Genomic DNA, 22,829 nt, shown 5'->3' on the forward strand with positions numbered 1-22,829 from the left:
CTCCAACATGACCTCCCTACTTTTGTAATCTATGCCTCGATTGATAAAGGCAAGTGTCCCATATGCCTTTTCCACCACCCCACTAATGTGCCCCTCTGCCTTCAGAGATCTATGGACACACACGCCAAGGTCCCTTTGTTCCTCAGAACTTCCTAGTGCCATGCTGTTCCTTGTCAAATTACTCCTTCCGAAGTATATCACCTCACACTTTTCAGGGTTAAGTTCCATCTGCCACTTATCTGCCCATTTGACCATCCCATCTATATCTTCCTGTAGCCCAAGACACTCAACCTCACTGTTAACCACCCGGCCAATCTTTGTGTCATCCGCAAACTTACTAATCCTAACCCCCACATAGTCATCTATGTCGTTTATATAAATGACAAATAGGGGACTGAGCACAGATCTCTGTGGTACGCCACTGGACACTGGCTTCCAAACACTAAAGCATCCTTCTGTCATCACCCTCTGCCTCCTATAACTAAGCCAATTTTGAATCCACCTTATCAAATTACCCTGTATCCCATATGCATTTGCCTTATTTATAAGTCTCCCATGTGGGACCTTGTCAAAGGCTTTGCTGAAATCCATATAAACTACATCCACTGCACTACCCTCATCTACACACCTGGTCACCTCCTCAAAAAATTCAATCAAATTTGTTAGGCATGACCTCCCTCTGACAAAGCCATGCTGACTACCTTGCCTCTCCAAGTGGAGATAGATACTCTCCTTCAGCACTTTCTCCAATAGCTTCCCTACCACTGACTACCACTCACTGGCCTGTAGTTCCCTGGCTTATCTCTACAACCCTTCTTAAATAGCGGAACCATATTAGCTGTTCTCCAGTCCTCTGGCACCTCCCCCGTGGTCAGAGAGGAATTAAAAATTTGGGGCAGAGCCCCTGCGATCTCCTCCCTTGCCTCCCTCAGCAGTCTGGGACACAAATCATCTGGACCTGGAGATTGATCCACTTTTAAGCCTGCCAACACCTCCAATAACCTGTCACTCCCTATATCAATTTGCTTAAGAACCTCGCAGTCTCTCTCCCTGTATTCGAAACCTTCATCCTCATTCTCTTGGGTGGACGTGAAGTATTCATTCAACACTCTAGCGATGTCCTCCGGCTCCACCCATAGATTGCCCCCTTGGTCCCTTATGGGCCCTACTCTTTCCCTGGTTATCCTCTTCCCATTGATATACTTATAGAATATCTTGGGATTTTCCCTACTTTTACCAGCCAGAGCTTTCTCATATCCTCTCTTTGCTCTCCTAATTGCTTTCTTAAGCTCCACCTTGCACAGTCTGTACTCCACTAATGCCTCCGCTGATTTGTTTCCCTTGTACCTGCTAAAGCCTCTCTTTTCCTTCTCATCGTAACCTGAATATCTCTGGTCACCCATGGTTCTCTGGGCTTGTTACTCCTTCCTATCACCCTAGAGGGAACATGTTGATCCTGTACCCTCCCTATTTCCTTTTTGAAGACCCCCCACTGTTCCTCTGTAGATTTCCCCACAAGTAACTGTTCCCAGTCTACCTTGGCCAGATCCTGCCTTATTTTACTAAAATCCACTCTCCCCCAATCCAAAGCATTTTTTTGCAACTTGTCGATTTCTTTGTCCATAACAAACTTAAACTGTACCATGTTGTGGTCGCTATCACTAAAATGCTCGCCCACCACCACCTCAGCCACCTGTCTGGCTTCATTCCCCAGAATTAGGTCCAGCAATGCACCGTCCCTTGTTGGACCCTCTACATAGTGACCTAAAAAGTTCTCCTGTACACATTTCAAGAAATCCACTCCATCCAAGCCCTTAACACTATGTCTATCCCAATTAATGTTGGGAAGGTTGAAATCACCTGATATAATTACCCTATTGTTATTGTTTTTACACACCTCCACAAACTGTGCACATATTTGCTCCTCAATTTCCCGCTGACTATCTGCATTGTATTTGCATTAAGGAAGGAAAAATAAGCCCCAGATTCATACCCAAGTTTACGCTGAAGGAGTTGCCTGCTGCCAGGGCAATTATTGGAGAGGGAGGAGTTACAGCCAAACCAATGCCCCCGAATTAGGGAGGGAGGAGGGGGAGAAGGCAAGCCAGCAGCCCCGGTTTTGCACACAGTGCCATCCGCTGGACAGTGGTGAAGGTGAAGATGCAATTAGGGTCAACTGTGATGCCCACCAAGTTCAAATCGCTGTCACATTCTGGGTTCACAAACCAAGACTAAACAGGGGGTTTCACGGATGTTTATACAGTTGTATCCCACTGGGAATGAGTACCTTCAGAAAGCGGGGAGGAAACTGAAGCAATTTCTCAATGAAGAACAAACTTGCATTGATACAGTGCCTTTCACCACTTCAAGATGTCCCAATGTGGTTCCGTTAATGAAAACATGGTCACTGTTGCGATACAGGAAACACAGCAGCCAATCTGTGCACAGCAAGCTCCCACAAACAGCAATGCGACAATGGCCAGATAATCTGTTTTTTAGTGATGCTGGTTGAGTAATTAAGGCGGCAAATTGAATTTTGACCTGTATTGCTAGGGGGTTAGAGTTTAAAAATAGGGAAGTCTTGTTACAAATGTACAAGGCCGCACCAGGAGTACTCTGAACAGTTTTGGTCCCTCCCTGTATTTAAGAAAGGAGTTCAAAAGAGATTAACTAGGCTGATTCCTGGGATGAAGGGGTTGACTTATCAAGAACGGCTAAACAGGTTAGGCCTTTATTCATTAGTAGAGTTTAGAAGAATGAGGGGTGATCTTATTGAAATGTACACGATTCTGAGGGGGCTTGACAGGGTAGATGTTAAAAAGATGTTTCCACTAGTGGGGGAAATCTCGAACTAGGGGACATAGTTACAGAATAAGGGGACGCTCATTTAAAACTGAGATGCGGGGGAATTTCTTCTCTCAGAGGGTGGTGAATTTCTGGAATTCTCTACCCCAGAGAGTTGTGGAGGCTAGATCACCGAAAGTATTTAAAGAGGAGGTAGATAGATTTTTGAAATAGCGGGGAGTTGAGGGCTATGAGGAGCTGCCACGAAAGAGGAGTTGAGGGCTGGGGCAGATCAGCCGTGGTCTTATTGAATGGCAGGGCAGGCTTGAAGGGCCGAGTGGCCTCCTCCTGCTCCTATTTCCTATGTTCTTATGAGCGATCAATGTTGACCAGGACTCCGGGGAGAACTCCGTTGCTCTTCAAAACAGTGACTGCGGGATCTTTTATCTCCATCAGAGGGGTCAAATGAGGCTTTGGTTTAACATCTCATCTCAAAGGCAGCACCTCTAACAATGCAGCACTCCTTCAGTACTGGCCGTGGGTGCGGCAGCCTGGATTATGAGCTTAAATCCCTGGAGTAGGAAATAAAAACAAATGCAACCCGTTGTCAGGGGTCTCACCGTAATTCGGACAAAATGTAGATTAACGGCCGTCGTGTACTTGAGGATATTTTCTTGACCTCCTAAGTTTGACAAAGAGAATTACAACAGAGCCCGCAAATTCGCAAACTGAAGTTTGGAGTTGACAGGGGAGGAGAATTCAGATCCGGCAGGAATGTGGAGATGTGGGCAGGGGAGGGGGAAATGCACTCCCAGATAAGGAAAAGGAAATGCTGGAAAATGCAAACAGTCATCCGCTTGTACAAAGAGGAGAGGCAGCTTGATGTTAATTTATTTTTACAGGCGCTGTCTGATTGTATTTCAGATCTGCACCATTCATCTTTCTCCCTTTAAGACTCTCTCACACCCAAATCAAATCAGGAGCAAAGGACAACATTAAACAAGGAGCTGGGTCAACATCTGTTCAGAAGGTGAACTGGGGAGGTGGAGGTTAGAGAGAATTAACCAGGGATGTTTTAATTACCTTATTTCCCATGGGTTAAAATCCTGGAACTCCCTCCCTAACAGCACTGTGGGTGTACCTACATCACATGGACTGCAGCGGTTCAAGGCAGCTGCTCACCAACACCTTCTCAAGGACAATTAGGGATAGGCAATAAAATGCTGGCCCAGCCAGCGAAGTCCACATTCCATGAATGAATAAAAAATAACTGAATTCAAATTTCACGAGCTGCATGGTTGGATTTGAACCTGTATCCCCAGAGCCTGGGTCTCCGGATCACTAGTCCAGCAACATTACCACTACCCACAATAAATGACATTAAAGTTAGAATCACACCTCTAGTTAGAGTCACACCTCTACACAGACACTTAACTAAGCCAGGTTTGACAAGGCCCCGTTAATTAAGGATAGTCATGGCCCAGTGGGTAACAGTGTCACTCGCCTCGGAGTCAGAGGGCTGTGAGTTCCAACAGAGGCTTGAGCACAAAATCTAGACCACTGCCGTGGGGTTGCTGCAATGTCTGGGGTGCTGTCTTTCAGATGAGATGTTAAACCGAGGCCCAGTATTTATCCCTCAACCAGCATCGGGAAAAACAAATTATCTGATCATTTCTTTAATTGATGTTTGTGGGACCTTGCTGTGCGTTGGAAAATTGCCACACCTGAACAAGTATTCTATAGGTTTGTAAAGCACTTAGGGTGCCCTGAGGTTGTGAAAGGTGCGACATAAATGCAACTCTTCCTTTTCTCTTTTGTATTAGGTCGTAGATGCACAGTGGGAAGTTTCAAGCATCATTTTACATTCTCACTGATTTCCATCTCTCCTGGCTCATTCAGGCAGATCTGGGTGACCTGGTTTAATCCACCAACAGGAAAACACAGCTAAATACAAACTCCACATGGATAGATTCAACAAAGAAATGGAAACTCACCATTCGAATGTAGGGGTTTTCTCCCAGGCATGTTTGGCACAGAATTGGAAAATCCTAAACACACGAGAGAGAAGTAACAGTGATATCTCCAGAATAAAACTCACAACACAGAACAGAAAGAATCTTGCATCAAAATTCAAACACAAGCACCAGGGAGCAAATAAAACTGAAAGCACTGAACACACAACAGATCCAGGGACATCTGAAGGGGGCAAGTAAGCCCACTGCTAGCATGGCCCAGTACTGTATCGCAGTGTTACACAGTGACAGACCCATAACCACCAATACTGTGTCCCAGTGTTATAGTGACAGATCTGTCCCCACCAGCACTGTGCCCCAGTGTTATAGTGACAGACCCGTCCCCACCAGTACTGTACCCCAGTGTTATAGTGACAGACCTGTCCCCACCAGTACTGTACCCCAGTGTTATAGTGACAGACCTGTCCCCACCAGCACTGTGCCCCAGTGTTATAGTGACAGACCTGTCCCCACCAGTACTGTACCCCAGTGTTATACAGTGACAGACCTGTCCCCACCAGTACTGTACCCCAGTGTTATAGTGACAGACCTGTCCCCACCAGTACCGTACCCCAGTGTTATAGTGACAGACCTGTCCCCACCAGTACTGTACCCCAGTGTTATAGTGACAGAGCTGTCCCCACCAGTACCGTACCCCAGTGTTATACAGTGACAGACCTGTCCCCACCAGTACTGTACCCCAGTGTTATAGTGACAGACCTGTCCCCACCAGTACCGTACCCCAGTGTTATAGTGACAGACCTGTCCCCACCAGTACTGTACCCCAGTGTTATAGTGACAGACCTGTCCCCACCAGTACTGTACCCCAGTGTTATAGTGACAGACCTGTCCCCACCAGTACTGTACCCCAGTGTTATAGTGACAGACCTGTCCCCACCAGCACTGTACCCCAGTGTTACACAGTAACAGAACAGTCCCCACCAGCACTGTACCCCAGAGTTATACACTGACAGACCTGTCCCCAGCAGTATTGTAACCCAACCAGTGTTATACAGTGACAGAACAGTCCCCACCAGTACTGTACCCCACTGTTATACAGTGACAGACCTGTCCCCACCAGTACTGTACCCGTGTTATAGTGACAGACCTGTCCCCACCAATTCTGTACCCCAGTGTTATAGTGACAGACCTGTCCCCACCAGTAGTGTCCCAGTGTTATAGTGACAGACCTGTCCCCACCAGTACTGTGCCCCAGTGTTATACTGTGACAGACCTGTCCCCACCAGTACTGTACCCCAGTGTTATAGTGACAGACCTGTCCCCACCAGCACTGTACCGCAGCGTTATAGTGACAGACCTGTCCCCACCAGTACTGTACCCCAGTGTTATAGTGACAGACCTGTCCCCACCAGTACTGTGCCCCAGTGTTATACTGTGACAGACCTGTCCCCACCAGTACTGTATCCCAGTGTTATAGTGACAGACCTGTCCCCACCAGCACTGTACCGCAGTGTTATAGTGACAGACCTGTCCCCACCAGTACTGTACCCCAGTGTTATAGTGACAGACCTGTCCCCACCAGTACTGTGCCCCAGTGTTATACTGTGACAGACCTGTCCCCACCAGTACTGTATCCCAGTGTTATAGTGACAGACCTGTCCCCACCAGTACCGTACCCCAGTGTTATAGTGACAGACCTGTCCCCACCAGTACTGTACCCCAGTGTTATAGTGACAGAGCTGTCCCCACCAGTACTGTACCCCAGTGTTATAGTGACAGACCTGTCCCCACCAGTACTGTACCCCAGTGTTATAGTGACAGACCTGTCCCCACCAGCACTGTACCCCAGTGTTATAGTAACAGACCTGTCCCCACCAGTACCATACCCCAGTGTTATAGTGACAGACCTGTCCCCACCAGTACTGTACCCCAGTGTTATAGTGACAGACCTGTCCCCACCAGCACTGTACCCCAGTGTTACACAGTAACAGGACAGTCCCCACCAGCACTGTACCCCAGAGTTATACACTGACAGACCTGTCCCCAGCAGTATTGTAACCCAACCAGTGTTATACAGTGACAGAACAGTCCCCACCAGTACTGTACCCCACTGTTATACAGTGACAGACCTGTCCCCACCAGTACTGTACCCGTGTTATAGTGACAGACCTGTCCCCACCAGCACTGTACCCCAGTGTTATAGTGACAGACCTGTCCCCACCAGTAGTGTCCCAGTGTTATAGTGACAGACCTGTCCCCACCAGTACTGTGCCCCAGTGTTATACTGTGACAGACCTGTCCCCACCAGTACTGTACCCCAGTGTTATAGTGACAGACCTGTCCCCACCAGCACTGTACCGCAGTGTTATAGTGACAGACCTGTCCCCACCAGTACTGTACCCCAGTGTTATAGTGACAGACCTGTCCCCACCAGTACTGTGTCCCAGTGTTATACAGTGACAGACCTGTCCCCACCAGTACTGTACCCCAGTGTTATAGTGACAGACCTGTCCCCACCAGTACTGTGCCCCAGTGTTATACTGTGACAGACCTGTCCCCACCAGTACTGTATCCCAGTGTTATAGTGACAGACCTGTCCCCACCAGCACTGTACCCCAGCGTTATAGTGACAGACCTGTCCCCACCAGTACTGTGCCCCAGTGTTATACTGTGACAGACATGTCCCCACCAGTACTGTACCCCAGTGTTATAGTAACAGACCTGTCCCCACCAGCACCGTATCCCAGTGTTATAGTGACAGATCTGTCCCCACCAGTACCGTACCCCAGTGTTATACACTGACAGATCTGTCCCCACCAGTACTGTACCCCAGTGTTATACACTGACAGACCTGTCCCCACCAGCACTGTACCCCAGTGTTATAGTGACAGAACAGTCCCCACCAGTACTATACCGCACTGTTATACAGTGACAGACCTGACTCCACCAGTACTGTACCCCAGTGTTATAGTGACAGACCTGTCCCCACCAGTACCGTACCCCAGTGTTATAGTGACAGACCTGTCCCCACCAGTACTGTTATCCCAGTGTTATACTGTGACAGACCTGTCCCTACCAGTACTGTACCCCAGTGTTATAGTGACAGAGCTGTCCCCACCAGCACTGTTCCCCAGTGTTATAGTGACAGACCTGTCCCCACCAGCACTGTTCCCCAGTGTTATAGTGACAGAACTGTCCCCACCAGCACTGTTCCCCAGTGTTATAGAGACAGAACTGTCCCCACCAGTACTGTACCCCAGTGTTATAGTGACAGACCTGTCCCCACCAGTACTGTACCCCAGTGTTATAGTGACAGACCTGTCCCCACCAGTACTGTACCCCAGTGTTATAGTGACAGACCTGTCCCCACCAGTACCGTACCCCAGTGTTATAGTGACAGACCTGTCCCCACCAGTACTGTACCCGTGTTATAGTGACAGACCCGTCCCCACCAGTACTGTACCCCAGTGTTATAGTGACAGAGCTGTACCTCAGGGTTATTTATAAGGTGACAGCTTGTTGTCCTTGATTGATCCTGAAGCTCATTAACTGAAATCAGACACTACTTTTTAGCCTTTTGCTTGCAGGAGTTCCTCTGAAGAATCTATTTGTCTCACAGATGCCAGGTCAGGAGGAATGGGCTGGGATTGCAGGTGTTCACACTGTGAGGCAGGTTTAATCCAGGTACCTGGATCAGTTTGATGGCAGAATCAGGGAGAGTGGCCGAGAGATGGAGTTAGCACCTTATTGAAACCTGCAGCTTCCAAACCTTTACTATTATAGGGCCAGGGTTCCTCAACAAACCTGCATCCACTAATTTATCAGCGCTCAGTACCTCTCCTGAAATAAACCCCAACAGAACAAGCCAGCAACATCAAAATCAGCAAAAAAAGTGGAGAGCGAAAATAGAGAGGGGAGGGTGGGAAGAGAGAGAGAGGGAAGGGGAAAGAGAGGAGGGGGAAGGGGAAAGAGAGATGGGGGGGAGGAACAGGGAGAGAGGGAGGGAGGGGAAAGGGGGGTAAGAGAGAGAGATTGGCGGGGCAATTAGAGTGCAGGGGGGACAGATGGTGAGAGGGATAAAGAGAGAGGGGAGGAAAGAGTGGAAGGGGGCACAGGGAGAGAGAGATGGACATAAAGACGGGGGTGGGGTGGGGGGGGGGGGGGGGGGGGGTTGACCGAGAGAGGGAGGGGTGGGGTGGGGGGGGTAACAGACCTGGGGGGGTGGTGACAGAGCTGGGGGGGGGGTGACGTGACAGAGTTGGGGGGTGGTGACAGAGCTGGGGGGGGGCTCTCTGGGGGGGGGGGGGGGTGACAGAGCTTGGGGGGGGGGGGGGGGGTGTTGACAGAGAGAGGGAGGGGGGACAGAAAAAGAGGGAGAGAGAGAGGGGGAGATGAGGCCATCAGGAGGTGAAATATAATTACCCTCAGAGAAAGGTTAGGGGGATTTGATAGTGATGTTCGAAATCATGAAAGATTTCAAGTGAATAAGGACAAAGAGTTTCCAGTGGTAGAAAGGTCGATAACCGGAGGACACAGGTTTAAGGTGATCGGCAAAAACAAACAGAGGTGACGTAAGGGAAAAAAATTCACTGTGATCTGGAACGTGCTGCCTGAAAGGGCAGAGGAACCAGATTCAATAGGAACTTTCAAAAAGGAAATTGGATAAATATTTGACAGAGGAATTTGAAGAGCTCTGCGGAAAGAGGAGAGAAGGGGCTGAAGTGGATTTCTCTTTCGAAAAGCCAACACAGGCAGAATGGCCGCTCCTTGTGCTGTATAATTCTATTTACAGTTGAAATTCAGATCACTGTGAGGGGAAAAGGAATGGATGACGGACAGTCCCACATGAGAACGTGAGTGGAATACACAATAGCCCAGGCGATTTCGCGCAGTCACACCGTATACAACTGGACTTGTTCAGCTGATGTGCTGCAAGTTACTTCAATTCCATTCTCCAAAGCTTTAACATCAAAGTCCTCGCTTCAAGTTCAGTGCCAAAATCTCTCAACCGTGTTCGAGTAAATTGAGAAGAGATGTAACCTGAGGTCGATGTAGACGGATATTGTCCCACTGAAGGTATTTTCTGACTCTGCAGTTGTATTTTACATCCACAAGTTAGGACTCGCCCAAGAGTGAGGAATTAATGATTAAATCACAAGAACATTGATGCAAAGACTCAGGAGAAAAATCACTGGGATAACAAAGAACTTGTGTTATTTACTTTTTTGAATAGTTAGCAAAGTATCAGGCATGGGGAAAAGTGTCTGCGGACAGGCTGTTTTAGGACTGAGAGGAGGAGGAATTTCTTCACTCGGGTGAATCTTTGGAATTCTCTACCCCAGAGGGCTGTGGAAGCTCAGTCATCGAGCACGTTCAAGACAGAGATCAATAGATTTCTGGAGACTAATGACATCAAGGGGTATGGAGATAGCGAGGGAAGTGGTGTTGAGGTAGATGATCAGTTGTGATCTAATTGAATGGCAGAGCAGGCTCAATGGGCCGAATGGCCTACTCCTGTTCCTGTGTGACCACGTTACGAAATCGCCCTACCCTCAGTCCTGATCCAATACCAAATCCATTAACCTTAAAGAGCCATTTGGCACAGGTCTGTGAATGTCGGGTGATTAAAGCTCGGTCCTGCCATCTGAACGCTGCGCCCAAAACAGCACCTGGGACTCGCGAAGTCATCCCTCTTATAATAAGGGCCAACTCTGTCAACAAAGATATCTGTGCACATGCAGCTCGCACAGGTCTTCCATTCTCTGGAATTCCCTCGCTCGAACCCTCCAACCATATAACCCCACCTCCTAGAGCTTTTCAAAAACAGTCTGGCATCCATGCAATCTGAATGTGCCTGCTTTGGAATGGTCTTTAGCAGAGCGCAAAAGAGAAATTTGCAGGGATATGGCAGGTTTGGGGGGCGGGAATTGTGAGACTAATTGGACAGCTCAACTAAAGAGCCAGCATGGGTATGATGGGCCAAACGGCCTCCTTCCGAGCCATGAGATCCAATTGACAGTTGAAATTCAGCACTGTGTGGCATTTATACTGCTCCATTCTGACTGTATCGTTAATGAGGGACTTAAAAGGGATTGGGGTCATTTCATATCTGGTCCGTTGAAATCGAATGAAAGGCAACCAAAAGGGCCAGACTGACCCTCCCTCTGCTGCCATTCACAAGTCCCCCAGCCCAGGCTAATGGCCAGCTCCCTAGGCCAGAGTCAGTGTTCCTTGATTCTAGGGCCAGAGAATGAACTTAAACTTCAAACAGTGGTCCCACACCCCGGGGACGCTTATTAATGCAAAAGGCTGTTCCAAAGCACTTTACAGAGAAAAGCATAAAGGGACAGACACCAAACTGTTTTTCCCAAGGCAGACAGGGAAGTCAGAGGAGTTCAGTGAGGGAGTTCCAGAGAGTGGAAGACCCTGAAGGCTCAAATATTATACAGGGCAGGGTGAGGTTAATGAAAGTCATTGACCATGAGTGATAACTCAGCCAGCACCAGGATCAAACCCAGGATCCAAAATTAGCAGATATTACAAAACTTGGGAGCATTGTGAACAGTGAGGAAGATAGTGTGGAACTTCAAGAGGACACAGGTTGGTGGAATGGGCAGACAAGTGGCAGATGAAATTCAATGCAGTGAAGTGATTCATTTGGCAGGAAGAACGCAGAGAGACAGCAGAAAATAAAGGGTACAGTTCTAAAGCGGGCGCAGCAGCAGAGGGGCCTGGGTGTATATGTGCACAAATCGTTGAAGGTGGCAGGACAGGTTGAGAGTGTGACTAATAAAGCATACGGCATCCTAGGCTTTATTAATAGGGACATAGAGTACAAGAGCAAGGAGGTTAAGTTGAGATAAAAACAGAAAATGCTGGAAAAACTCAGCAGGTCTGGCAGCATCTGAGGAGAAAGAGTTAATGTTTCGAGTCTGTATGATTCTTCTTCAAAGCCTGGGTCTGGGACCAGATCCTGACCAGAACGTGCAGGGCTACAGGGAGAAGCTCTGAAGAAGGGTCGTACAGACTCGAAACGTTAACTCTGTTTCTCTCTCCACAGATGCTGCCAGACCTGCCGAGTTTATCCAGCATGTTGTGTTTTTATTTCAGATTTCCAGCATCCGCAGTATTTTGCTTTTAGGTTATGTTGAACTTGTACAAGTCACTAGTTCGACCTCAGCTGGAGTATCGTGTCCAGTTCTGGGTGCCGCACTTTAGGAAGGATGTGAATGCATTGGAGAGAGCGGAGCAAAGATCCACGAGGATGGGTTCAGGGATGGGGAGCCTCAGTTATGAAGATAGGCTAGGACCATTTTCCTTGGAGAGAAGGCTGAGGGGAGATTTGAATAAGATGTTCAAAATCATGAGGGGTCCGGACAGAGTCGATAGGGAGAAACTGGTGAATTGGACGAGATCCAGAGGGCATGGATTTAAAATAATTAGTAAAAGGAGGAGGAGGGAAAACTTTTTCAGGCAGCGAGTGGTTACGGTCCGAAATGCACTGCCGGAGAGTGTGGTGGAGGCAGGTTTGATCAGAGCTTTCAAACAGGAATTAGACTGTTTTCTGAAAAAGGGGAGAAGGCGTGCGTGGTGGTGGGGGGGGGGGGAGCGATGGGGGTCGCAGTGGGGAGGCGGGGGGAGCGCTGGGGGGAGGGAGGCATGGGGAGGGGGGGAAGCACTGGTGGGGGAAGCGCGGGGGGAGGCGGGGAGAGCTGGGGGGAGGCGCGGGGGTTGCAGGGGGGAGGCGCGGGGTGGGGAGGGAGGGCGGAGGCGGGGAGAGCTGTGGGGAGGCGCGGGGAGGGGGGAAGCGCTGGGGGGAGGCGCGGGGAGGGGATCTGAGCGAGTTGTTCATTCGGAAAGACGGTGCAAACACGATGGGCCAAATGACCTCCTCCTATACGGTAAAGTTCTGATTCAATCCGGATCGGATCCGGAGCAGCCTCTCTCCCCCCCCCCCCGCCGCCCCAGGGGACAGCCCCGCTCCCGTATCCTTACCGCGTCTTCCCAGTTTTGCCGGTTGTACGTGTTCGCTCCGAGCGAGGTCGCCATCTTCCTGCTATCCCGCCCTGCACCGCGCCGGCGCTCCTCCGCGATCCCGCCCCGCACCGCGCCGGCGGTCCTCCGACATCCCGCCCCGCACCGCGCCGGCGCTCCTCCCAGATCCCGCCCTGCACCGCGCCGGCGCTCCTCCGAATCCCGCCCTGCACCGCGACGATGCTCCTCCGATATCCCGCCCTGCACCGGGAGCTGATTCTGCGGGGCGGATATGAGCGCTGTGGGCACAAGAGGGGCGCGAGAGAAGGTGTTGTTTCGGGTTTTGTTTTTATTTTCGGAAAAATATACTTTATACATAAAATATCTGAAGGAACAGTTCTAAATGGCCATCACAGAAAGTACAATCAGATTCAACTTTTACACATGGATCATGAGGTGCTTCAATACAATCAATGAATATTACAGTCATTTCAATATGGTCATTACAGACAGTCAGACACTGCAATGGTATTGGAGTTATCAACATACATCATGTTGCACTCTGAGGTGCTTCAATACAATTATAATACAATTAGTATTCAATGCAGACATTCATTGTGAGCCATACAGCCCGAGGGGTCTATACCTTTCCCAGTCCCTCGGTGCACTGTGGCAGAAAGGTCTTAGACAGCGACCTTTCCCCTTTGGGCCTTTGCAGTGGCTGCCCCAAGCTTTACTGCGTCCCTCAGCACGTAGTCCTGGACCTTGGAATGTGCCCTACAACACTCGGTCAGGGACAACTCTTTGCGCTGGAAGACCAACAAGTTTCGGGCAGACCAAAGAGCGTATTTCACCGAGTTGATGATCCTCCAGCTGCAGTTGATGTTTGTCTCGGTGTGTGTCCCTGGGAACAGCCCGTAGAGCACAGAGTCCTGTGTCACAGAACTGCTCGGGATGAACCTCGACAGAAACCACTGCATCTCTCTCCAGACCTTCTTTGCAAAGGCACATTCCACAAGGAGGTGAACAACGGTCTCTTCCCCACCACAGCCACCTCGAGGGCAACGTGCAGAGGGGGTGAGACTCCTGGCGTGTTGGAAGGATCTGACGGGGAGGGTCTTTCACACCACCAGCCAAGCTACATCTTGGTGCTTCTTGGAAAGTTCTGGCGATGAGGCATTCTGCCAAATGACTTTTTGACAGTCTGTTCGGGGAGCATCCCACAGGATCCACCCTCTCCTCCCGCAGGGCCTCTAGGGTGTTACATGCCGACCACTGCCTGATGGACTTGTGGTCAAAGGTGTTTCTCTGCATAAATTTTTCCACAAGGGACAGGTGGTACTGCACGGTCCAACTACTTGGAGCGTTCCGCGGCAGCGTGGCCAGATCCATCCTTTGCAACACCGGGGACAGGTAGAACCTCAGCACGTAGTGACACTTGGTGTTTGCATACCGAGGGTCTACGCACAGCTTGATGCAGCCGCACACAAAGGTGGCGATCAGTATGAGGGCGATGTTGGGCACGTTCTTTCCCCCCTTATCTAGAGGCTTGTACATCGCGTCCCTGCGGACACGATCCATTTTTGACCTTCAGATAAAGCGAAAGATGGCTCACACAGGAGTGTGGAATGGGCCAGACCTGCGCCACGTACAGCAATAGCGAGAGTGCCTCACACCTGATAACCAGGTTCTTACCCGCAATGGAGAGGGAGCGTCGCTCCCACATGCCCTGTTTTCTTTCCACCATAGCCACTCGCTTCTTCCAGTTTCTAATGCATGCTCTGGTCCCTCTGAACCATATCCCCAGCACCTCAGGCAGTCTGACCTGACAAAGAAGGGGATAAGGGATCGGTCAACCCAGTTCCCAAAGAACATGACCTCGCCCTTGTCACGATTTACCTTGGCTCCCGAGGCCAGTTCGAACTGGTCGCAGATGTGGATCAGTCTGCGCACCAACAGCGGGTCCGAGCAGAAGACGGAGACATCGTCCATGTACAGGGAGGCTTTAACCTGAGTGCCTCCACCGCCTGGGATTGTCACTCCTCTTATGCCCGGATCCTTCCTGATGGACTTAGCAAAGGGTTCTATGCAACACACAAACAGGACAGGGGAGGGATGGCAGCCCTGCCTGACTCCAGATTTAATAGGAAAGCTATCTGATTCCCACCCATTGATTGAGACTGCGCTACTGATGTTAGTGTAGAGCAATTAGATCCAGTTGCGGATTCCCTCCCCAAACCCCATTTTGGAGAGCACATCCACCATGTGCGATATTCTGTCAAAGGCCTTCTCCTGATCCAGGCTGATGAGGCAGGTGTCCACACCCCTGTCCTGCACATAGGCAATCGTATCCCTGAGCAGCGCGAGGCTGTCAAAGATCTTCCTGCCGGACACAGTGCAGGTCTGGTCAGGGTGGATCACCAATTCCAGAACAGACTTGACTCAATTGGCGATGACATGTGAGGAAGAATGTTTTCACCTAGAGGGTGGTGGGAATCTGGAACTCACTGCCTGAAAGGGTGATAGAGGCAGAAACTCTCATAACATTTAAGAAGTGTTTGGATGTGCACTTGCGATGCCATGGCATACAAGGCTATGGGCCTAGTGCTGGAAAATGGGGTTAGAATAGTTAGGTACTTGTTTGACCGGCGCACACTCGATGGGCCGAAGGGCCTTTTTCTGTGCTGTAGACCTCTATGACCTTGGACAGAATCTTATAGTCCACATTCAACAGTGAGATGGGTCGCCAATTTCTAATTTCCTCCCTTTCCCCCTTGTGCTTGTAGATAACAGTGATGATGCCTTTCCTCATGGATTCTGACATGCTGACGACCAGAAGCATACTCTTGTACACTTCTAGCAGATCTGGGCCGATCCAGTCCCACAGAGCCAAATACAACTCAGCCGGCAAGCCGTCGCTTCCGGGAGTTTTACTCTTCTCGAAGGACTCAGGGGCCTTAGTCATTTTGTCAGGAGTTAGCGTTTGTCCAGACTCTCCTGTGTACTGTCAACTAAGACCTCCGTGATAGAGGACAGGACGGACTGGGAGGCCGTTCTGTCTGTGGGCCTTACGTCATACAATCCGGCATAAAAGGATTTGCTGATCCTCAAAATGTCGGACTGCGATAACTTTACTGAGCCGTCTTCTTCCTTCAGGCTGCTGATCACAGAGGTCTCTCTGTGTACCTTTTGGAAGAAGAAACGCGAGCACGTCTCATCCTGCTCCACCGAGCGGACTCTAGCCTCGTTTTTTTTTTGTTCCTCGACTGAAGCTACCCAACCCCGGGTTTGTCCCAGAGTCAGAAACTCTCACTCAGTTCGGGAGTGTCAATCTTTCCCTCTCTTTAAGGGTTCTTCAGCTTCTAAAATAGATCATTTACATTTCATTCCCAATATAGAATCTTGCAGCGTGGGTTTGATGCTGTAAGATAGCATATTATCTGTGATTAATGGTCAATTTGGAGGCCATTCGGCCCATTGTGCCTGTTCTGGCTCTTTGACAGAGTTAGTTTTAGGCTCCCTCCCCTTGCTCTTTCCCCTGCAGACTGTTCATTTTCCAACATTTATCCAATTCCCTTTTAAAAGTTACTAACGAATCTGCTACCACTGCCCTTTCAGACGGAGCATTCCAGATCTCAATAACTCCCTGCATTAAAAATCATTTTAATTTTTATCTATGGTGAAATTTTTCTCTGAAGAAAATTTCACAAACCATCAGCTTCCTGTCTCCAGGATCTCAACCAACTCAGCTGTAAAATTATGAATTGAACTGGTTTCTACTGCTTTTTGTGGGAGAGAATTCCACACTTCAGCCACCATTTGTGTGAAGATTTGTTTCCAAACTTCATTCCTGAATGGTCTCGCTCTGATTTTATGTCCCTTGTCCTTCACTCACCCTCCAGCAAAGAAAGTTTCTCTTATCTGGTAATTATCTAGGAAATGTCTATTAATTCCTTTCAAATTCCTAAAAACCCTGAAATCACCCCTCAACGTTCTTATATTCCAGGGACAACAGGCCTAGTTAATGCAAAACTCTCTCTCCATAAATGCCCTCCTCAAAACCTACTTCATTGACCACACCAGCCACCCGCACCAAGTGTCCATTCCTTCTCTGTGTAAAGATAATTTTTGTATAATCTAGCCATACGAGTGATTTTTTTTTTTCAATACTGCCAGGTATGTCCTTCAATCGCTGGTTTATATTTGAAGCAAACAGTGGCAAAAGCCCTTGATGTGCATTTTACACGTGTGGAGCTTTGAGGTGAGACAGTGTGTCTGTAAACATCGCTCTCCGAGCCAGCATTCCACACCCTGCAACATCCCCCATCTCCAGTCCTGCCCCAGCTCATCGACTGCCGAAGCCCTCATCCAGGCCCTTGTTACTTCCGGACTCGGCTATTCCAGTGATCTCCTGGCCGCCTCCCACGCTCTTACCCTCCACAAAACTGAGTTCACCCAAACCCCTGGTGGCCGTGTCCTAACTCACACCAACCCGGCAATAACCTACCACCACTGTGTTCGCTGAAATGCATATGGGCTCCCAGTCCAGCAACGTCTCAGCTTTAAAATTCACATCCTTGTTTTCAAATCCCTCCATGGTCTCGCCCCTCCCTATCTCTGTGAGCTCCTCCAACCTCACAACCTTCCCAGATATTTCCACTCCTCTAATCCTGGCCTCTTGGGCATCCCCAGTTTTAATCGCTCCACCATTGGTGGGCATGTCTTCAGCTGTCAAGGCTCCAAGCTTTGCCTTATTGAATTGCCTTACTAAACCTTTCCACCTCTCGACCTCACTTTCCTCCTTTAAGACGCTCCTGAAAACCTGCCTCTTTGACCAAACCTTTGGTCATTTGACCTGATGGTTCCTTAGAAACTAGGAGCAGGAGGAGGCCATTCAGCCCTTCGAGCCTGCTCCGCCATTCATTATGATCATGGCTGATCATCCAACTCAGTAGCCTGCTCCCGCTATCTCCCCATATCCTTTGATCCCTTTCGCCCCAAGAGCTATATCTAACTCCTTCTCGAAAACATAAAATGTTTTGGTCTCAACTACTCTCTGTAGTCACGAATTCCACAGGCTCACCACTCTCTGGGTGAAGAAATTTCTCCTCATCTCAGTCCTAAATGGTCTACCCCATATCCTCAGACTGTGACCCCTGGTTCTGGATTCCCCCACCATCGGGAATATCCTTCCTATATCTACCCTGTCTAGTCCTGTTAGAATTTTATAGGTTTCCATGAGATCCCCCCTCATTCTTCTGAACTCCAGCAAATATAATCTTAATCGACTCAATCTCTCCTCATGTCAGTCCCGCCATCCCAGGAATCAGTCGGGTAAACCTTCCCTGCACTCCCTCTATAGCAAGTACATCCTTCCTCAGGTAAGGAAACCAAAACTGCACACAATATTCCAGGTGTGGTCTCACCAAGGCCCTGTATAATTGCAGCAAGACATCCCTGCTCCTGTACTCGAATCCTCTGGCTATGAAGGCCAACATACCATTTGCCTTCTTTAGCACCTGCTGCACCTGCATGCTTACCTTCAGTGACTGGTGTACAAGGACACCCAGGTCTCATTGCACATTCCCCTCTCTCAATTTATAGCCATTCAGATAATAATCTGCCTTCCTGTTTTTGTTACCAAAATGGATAACCTCACATTTATCCACATTATACTGCATCTGCCATGCATTTGCACACTCACTCAGCTTGTCCAAATCACACTGAAGCATCTCTGCATCCTCCTCACAGCTCACCCTCCCACCCAGCTTTGTGTCATCTGCAAACTTGGAGATATTACATTTAATTCCCTCATCTAAATCATTAAATATATATTGTGAATAACGGGTCCCAGCACCGATCCCTGTGGTACCCCACTAGTCACTGCCTGCCATTCAGAAAAAGACCCGTTTATTCCTACTCTTTGTTTCTTGTCTGCCAACCAGTTTTCTATCCATCTCAATACACTACCCCCAATCCCATGCGCTTTAATTTTACACGCCAATCTCTTATGTGGGATTTTGTCGAAAGCCTTCTGAAAGTCCAAATAAACCACATCCACTGGCTCCCCCATATCAACTCTACTAGTTACATCCTCGAAAAATTCCAGTAGATTTGCCAGGCATGATTTCATTTTCATAAATCCATGCTGACTCTGTCCGATTCTGCCACTGTTTTCCACATGCTTAGCTATTAAATCTTTTATAATGGACTCTAGAATTTTCCCCACTACCAACGTCAGGCTGACTGGTCTATAATTCCCTGTTTTCTCTCTGCCTCCCTTTTTAAATAGTGGGGTTACATTAGCTACCCTCCAAACTGTAGGAACTGTTCCAGAGTCTATAGAATCTCGGAAGATGACCACCAATGCATCCACTATTTCTAGGGCCACTTCCTTAAGTACTCTGGGATGTAGGTTATCAGGCCCCAGGGATTTATCGGCCTTCAATCCCATAAATTTCCCCAACACCATTTCCCTACAAATACTGATTTCTTTCAGTTCCTCCTTCTCACTAAACCCTGTGTTCCCCAACATTTCTGGTATGTTATTAGTGTCCTCCTTTGTGAAGACAGAACCAAAGTATGTATTTAGTTGGTCAGCCATTTCTTTGTTCCCCATTATAAGTTCTCTAGTTTCAGACTGTAAGGGACCTTCATTTGTCTTCACCAATCTTTTTCTCTTCACATACCTATAGAAACTTTTACAGTCAGTTTTTATGTTCCCTGCAAGCTTACTCTTGTACTCTATTTTCCCCTTCTTAATCAATCCCTTGGTCCTCCTTTGCTGAATTCTAAACTGCTCCCAAACGTCGTCTGTCGTTTTTTCTGGCCAATTTGTATGCCTGTTCCTTGCATCAAATACTATCTTTAATTTCCCTTGTAAGCCATGGTTTGGCCACCTTTTCTGTTTTACTTTTGCACCAGACAGGAATAAACAATTGTTGCAGTTCACCCGTGTGCTCATTGAATGTTTGCCATTGCCTATCCACCGTCATCCATTTAAGTAATGTTTCCCAATCCATCATAGCCAACTCATACTTCATACCATCGTAGTTTCCTTTATTAAGATTCAGGACCCAAGTCTCAGAATCAACTACGTCACTCTCCATCTTGATGAAGAATTCTATCATATTATGGTCGCTCATCCCCAAGGGGCCTCGCACAACTAGATTGCCAATTATTCCTTTCTCATTACACAATACCCAGTCAAGGATGGCCTGTTCTCTCGTTGGTTCCTCAATGTATTGGTCCAGAAAAACATCCTATATACACTCCAGGAATTCCTCCTCTACAGTATTGTTACTAATTTGATTTGCCCAATCTATATGCAGATTAAAGTCACCCATAATTACAGAAGTTCCTTTATTACATGCGTCTCTAATTTCCTGTTTAATGCCATTCCCAACATCACCACTACAGTTTAGGGGTCTATATACAACCCCCACTAACGTTTTTTGCCCCTTAGTGTTTCTCAGCTCTACCCATACAGATTCCACATCGTCGGAGCTAATATCTTGCCTCACTATTGCGTTAATTTCCTCTTTAACCAGCAATGCAACTCCACCGCTTTTTCCTTTTTGTCTGTCCTCCCTAAATACTGAATACCCCTGGATGTTCAGTTCCCATCCCTGGTCACCCTGCAGCCATGTCTCCGTAATCCCGACTATATCATACCTGTTTACATCTATTTGCGCGGTTAATTCATCTACTTTATTGCGAATGCTCCTCGCGTTAAGGCACAAAGCCTTAAGGCTTGTCTTTTTAACAAATCATGTGTGCTAACACTCCTGTGAAGCACCTTGGGATGTTTTCTTACATTACAGGTGCTATATAAGTGCAGTTGTTGTTGCTGATGTACTGGTGACACTATGCACTACATTGTATTTGAATCGCTAGGTCAAAATCCTGGAACTTCTTTATTAACAACACTATGGGAGCATCTACCCCACACGTGTTACTCACTATAAGTACTTATCATGGAAAAATGTGTCCAAGCCAGTCTTTTACCTCAAGCAGGTTGTCATGAAACTAACATTTTTGTCATTATATTATTGTGTTTTATTGTAAAGTAGGTTTATGGGTGTGAGTGTGGATGGTTCTGTGTAGCTGATTTAATTGAATTAGAGTCAGATAGGCTGCAGGTTGAAATTATCGAAAGAAGTTAGAGGTAAAAGGCATTTGAAATACTAATGAGTAAGCGTGGACAAGGGCAGCATGTAGAGGTGTGAAGGAAATTTGCATTTTTAGACAAATGAAGGGATTGTTCAGGTTTCAAAGGGATGATAGGATGTTTATAACTAACAAGATAAGCAAGGCCAAGCAGTATGTTTATTTTTCCCAAAGGTACTGACCATATCGGCAACATGAGAGATTTTTATATTATGGTAAAAGTAAATTTCCAAAGGCATTTAGGACAATGGAATTTACAGATTAAAGAGAGAGCGACATATATAAGGAGAATGGAAGGCTATGTTGGGGGGCCATGTGAGATCTAAGAGGACCATATAAAACAGCCTTGGGGAAGCACCCGACCACTTTAGCAGAAGTCTGCTGTGTCCAGTGACCACAGGTGGAGGCAAGGCATTGGAATTCCACTGTCGAGTGGGTGCTGTGATAAACTTGCTGGTTTGCTATTTAAATTTATAAATCTATTTTGGACTGTTGCCTTAAAGGTGGTGTGTAGTTGGGAGTCAGGTTAATTAGGAATTTTGGGTTTTGTTATAGTATTAAGTAACCATAATCTTATGTATGTGCTTGAAATCTTTTCTTTTATCAATAAATGTTTTAATTTAGCTTTTAAAGTCTCTAAAGGTGTTAGTGGACTCATTACATCTGAATTCAGTGCCAAAATCTTCTCGTATTAAATACAAATTGCAAAACCGTTGTGTTAGTATGGCCAAGTTTCCCTCGTGGATTTGGTCAGCCTGGCAAATATCACCTGTCACACCATAACATGGTTTATTCTCAAGAGAGCTCTGCAGTGTATCAGACACTCCCAGTCCCTACCACACTGGAGTGTTACAGCTGTACCCATTTATAATCTTTAGAATGGTCGACCTAAACGGAGTTGGTGTGTTTGGTGACCGCTTTCGCACCTTCGGAGACGGCGCGTTTGGCCAGGTCCCCTGGCAGCATGAGGCAGACGGTGCTCTGGATCTCCCGGGCGGAGATGGTGCGGCACTTGTTTTAGTGAACGAGGTGCGAGGTCTCGGAGGCCATGCGCTCGAAAACGTCGACAACGAAGGAATTCATAACACTCAGCCTTGGACGAGATCCCGGTGGAAGGGTGGGTCTGGTTCAGCCCCCTGTACACGTGAGTGGAATAGCTCTGCTTGCGAGATTTCAGCCGCTTCTTAAATGGACCACCCGCCCCCACTGATCCTTAGCTCTGGGCCCTCCAGTGAGGTGAAACAGCATCTCAAGCATCTACCCTGTAAACCCTCAAAGAATTTTATATTTTGATGCACCCGCGTTAATCAGAGAGGACAGCAGGTGGCGACAGGACACCATCTCATAGAACAGAGCAGTTCCAGTTACCACTAACCAGGCAGTTTTATACAACTTGTATTCATAGAGCATCATTAAGATAATAAAATGACCCAAGGTGCTGCAAAAGAACATGATCAATCACAATTTGAATCTGAGCCACATAATGACAAGTGACCAAAAGTTTGGTCAAAGAGGTAGGTTTTAAGAAATTTTAAAGGGGGAAAGGTAGAGGGAGACAGATTTAGGGAGGGAATCCCTAAATGGGGGGTCCAAAATTCAAACCACCCAATGCAGAACAAGTGAAATCACCAATAATATCCCTTATTGGATGGGGATGCTTTTCCATTTTCCCTCTCACCGACCTTTTCCCCCCCCCAATTCCTTTCCCTGATGCTGACTCATGCCCTGGAGTGGGGAATACTGGGATTGCCTGGAAATTGAGCAACCATTCACTCTGTGTGAATTTATACATAGATTATACATTTTCCTAGAAAGGACATTGCAGACCATTCCAATCTTGTCCTCATCAAACACCCTCGCTTTCCAGCAGAGGTCACCACTGAGCAAACAGGAGCAGGAACCCTGCTCTCCTCTAATGCAGCACAATAC

The 22,829-nt window shown here is 47.9% G+C and overlaps 1 protein-coding gene across 1 annotated transcript in view; it reads right to left on the reverse strand.

Annotated features, from left to right (window-relative positions):
- Positions 1–12,894, reverse strand: part of rbm22 (RNA binding motif protein 22) — a 31,130-nt gene extending 18,236 nt beyond the window's left edge. The window contains exons 1-2 of the mRNA XM_078551184.1: positions 12,753–12,894; positions 4,779–4,832 (exon numbers count right to left, since the gene is read on the reverse strand). Coding sequence (XP_078407310.1) covers positions 4,779–4,832; positions 12,753–12,806 — 108 coding nt within the window. The 5' untranslated portion in view covers positions 12,807–12,894. The remainder of the gene's footprint in view (positions 1–4,778; positions 4,833–12,752) is intronic.
- Positions 12,895–22,829: the final 9,935 nt, after the last annotated feature.

This window comes from Cetorhinus maximus, chromosome 10, assembly GCF_964194155.1.
Source record: "Cetorhinus maximus chromosome 10, sCetMax3.hap1.1, whole genome shotgun sequence".
Taxonomy (NCBI): Eukaryota; Metazoa; Chordata; class Chondrichthyes; order Lamniformes; family Cetorhinidae; genus Cetorhinus; species Cetorhinus maximus.